At 37.3% G+C, this 3,126-nt stretch overlaps 1 protein-coding gene across 1 annotated transcript in view; it reads left to right on the top strand.

Moving 5' to 3' along the window:
• PLSCR1 (phospholipid scramblase 1) overlaps positions 1–3,126 on the top strand; it is a gene marked incomplete at its 5' end in the record, with an annotated part of 31,958 nt that overhangs the window by 3,679 nt on the left and 25,153 nt on the right. The window contains one exon of the mRNA XM_019634743.1: positions 1,137–1,179. Coding sequence (XP_019490288.1) covers positions 1,137–1,179 — 43 coding nt within the window. The remainder of the gene's footprint in view (positions 1–1,136; positions 1,180–3,126) is intronic.

The raw sequence follows: 3,126 nt of genomic DNA, 5'->3' as shown, positions 1-3,126 counted from the left end.
ATGATAGTTTATCTCAGCAAGTTGAGGTTCCATTTTGTTTGGTATTAGAAATCTGGTAGGCAGAGTAGGAATATGAAATTCTATGTGTCTAATCTATAAACAAATATTCCTATTATATCCAACTAGTTTTCAGTAAATGAGCTGCCTCTCTTGTACTCTGCACTAATTTATTTCCCACAATTCACTTGGGCAGCATATAAGAAATTTTAGTACCTCATAAATTCTCCAAGAAGTACCCTAAACAGACTTAAAAAAAAAAATTAGGGTCTTACAAAACATATAGGGGACTTATCACCTACTACTAATAGATTATTTCAGTTACACTTGAAAATAAAATTTTGTATTTGTAGAAAAACATTCTTTAAGTGGATAAAGGTCTTAATATCTCTTAAGACCTTTTCTAGAAGGAACATTTTTTTTCTCGTTTTTATAGAGATTCCAGTGTAAGACAATTTTTTTTTTTTAAGATTTTATTGGGGAATTGGGGAGGGGAACAGACAAGTTGCTGTCCTTTTGTTCTTCAGCCTAGTTGTGGAGGACGTCACTTCACTGGCCCATGTTGGTATGATCATTGCGCTCTTCCCAGGTGAGGCAGTCGCTCACCGGCCATTAGATGGCTGCACATGGCGGCTCAGGCAGCTCAAGCTGGCTGCCCGCCACTCACACTGGCTGCCAGCCACTCACGGTAGTTTACGGGAGCCCACTACAGCCCCACCGCAGCCTACACTGTTGCTGGCGACTCATGGCAGCCCAGCTCCAGGTCGACCTGTTGTTCACCATCTTAGCTGTAGAGGGCGCCGCGTCACTGGCCCTAATGTGGGATCCGAACCGGGGCCCTGTTGCCTCAGAGCTGGCGTCCCAAGCCAACTCAACCAACACACCATTCGGCGGGCCCAAAAGAAAATTTTTTTATGACCTGAATTTGTCCACATTAATTAAGAACACATTCAATAAATATTTTTAATTAAAAATGTATTAACTTTAGTTGTACTTAGAAGTAATGTAAACTATCATTAAATATTGATAAATATTGATAATTGATTATATGCATTATTTAAAATATAAAAACTAATGTTAATTTGATTGGCTCAATAAACGTGGTATAAATTTACAGCTTAATTTTTTTTATTCTATAGATAGATCAGATACTGATTCATCAGCAAATTGAGATTCTGGAAGGTATGTATTCATCGTATTGATTATATTTCTGGAAAGAAGACATTTATGCTGATAAAGGCNATTTCTTAGGACCAGAAACCTCTTTCTCTCTTTCAGGAAGTTTCATGATCTTCTCTTAATGTTTGCTTTGTTAATTTAATTTCTGACAAAACTCAAAGCTTTTTAAATGTAAATTTATATAGTATTGAGCTGTTTTGTTTGCTATAAGCTCCAGGATGCTTCAAATCATTTTAGGAAGATTCTTTTGGCCACAGTGTCACGGTCATCTTTTAACTCTTCGGTTTCATATATATAAATTATGTGAGCACATGTATGCATAAATGGAAGTGAGATTACATATGTATATAAATAAAAATACCTTCACAACGATGCAACAACCCTGTTATTTTATGTTATTTTAAGTTGCATTTCACAAATCCATCCATAATTCATATGCTCTTTGGAATACTTGACCGCTTACCCATTCACGTATTTTCTCGTATGAATTCCCACTGAAAATTTTGAAACGAGGATCATCGCTCTGGTACTAAAACCTCAGAGATTACAAGCTCCTAATTTTCTGAATCTGTCAGGTCATGGATATATGTGTGTGTTTACAGTTGTTCAAACAATGGTACCTGCCCAGAGGTGCCAAAATGTGACATATCATGTAAGGGTAGGCCTATAAGTCAGACTTGAAGTGTGTTGTCTTGAGATCTGCCGAGTTTGATCCTGATGTCTCCCACACAGTTTGGGAGTAGGGGCTGAGGGCAGAGCCCTGAGAGCTAGAGAACTAGGAGCTAGGCCACTCACCTGAAGCTGACAAACAGAGGGATGGTTAGGATGGAATGGTGGTGGTATTTCAGAAATTTCAGTGTGCGATAATTCGGGGTATGTTGCAGTGTCTGTTCAGGGAAAGGCCCTGATGGAAGTAGAGGATTCTCTGTTCCCTGAATTTGCACAGTCTCTGTGGACTCCATTCTGCTGAAATTATTATGAAGCGATTGAATGGAGGAGAAAGGGGCCCCACAATCCAGCCTTCCTGCTGGAACCACAGTGTTGCATGACCTTTGAGGATTGGTTCATGAAGGAGAAGCATACAGGAAATGTATCAGATGGAAAGTTTGCCCAATCTTTTCTTCTTTATTGATGCCATGTCCCCATGACTCAAAAAGAAACTTCTGAATTTACAGTTAGTAACTCATAAGGAAAGAGAGAAGCACATGATAGAAGTGGAATGTCCACTAGACCGTAAGTTCCATGAAAGCAGAGCCAGTGTAGCCCCAGAGGCTAACTCACAGGTGAAACAGGAAATGCTCAGTACATATTTATTGTCTGGCTGGGATGGTGGCTAAATGAATGACTGGAGAAACACAGATATGAAAAACTAGGAGGTTCAACAATTCATACATATATTAAGATTATTCAAGGCACATTGATTAGCAGATAATGTTTAATATGTTAGTTTGTTGTAATTAAGTCATTTATGGTTTTTGTAGGTCAAAATCAGTCAAATTTTGGAAATTCCTATGGTTCAACCTTGTTAGGGTAGTTCCAGAGTAAGCATAAAATGGATCTTTAAATATAAAAGTTTTTGCATTATTTTAAATATTTAAAAAATTCCTATAGCAATGATTATAGATATCTTTAAAATCGTCCATAATCCTTCCATTACCTTCCTCATATTCCACCTACTTTTATTTATCTCTTTCTTCGCAGTCTATATTTGATTTTAAAACAATATGGTTTTTAATACCAACAAACTCAAAGTATGGAAGAGAACACTCATCAGGCATATTCAAAAACTAGAAATTCAACCCAAATAACTCAGCTGTCACATTTTATCCAAAAGGGAGTTTGTTTGAGACAGGATTCTCATGCAAAATAACTCTGATAAAAGGCACAGCTTTTGTTAAGTGAAGAATTCACTCCATTTCAATACAACAGAAGATCAGCAAATTGAAAACT

Source organism: Hipposideros armiger, unplaced genomic scaffold (genome assembly GCF_001890085.2).
Source record: "Hipposideros armiger isolate ML-2016 unplaced genomic scaffold, ASM189008v1 scaffold_1862, whole genome shotgun sequence".
Lineage (NCBI taxonomy): Eukaryota > Metazoa > Chordata > Mammalia > Chiroptera > Hipposideridae > Hipposideros > Hipposideros armiger.
The sequence above is the reverse complement of the archived record's forward strand: the minus strand, read 5'-3'. Positions and strand labels throughout refer to the sequence as shown.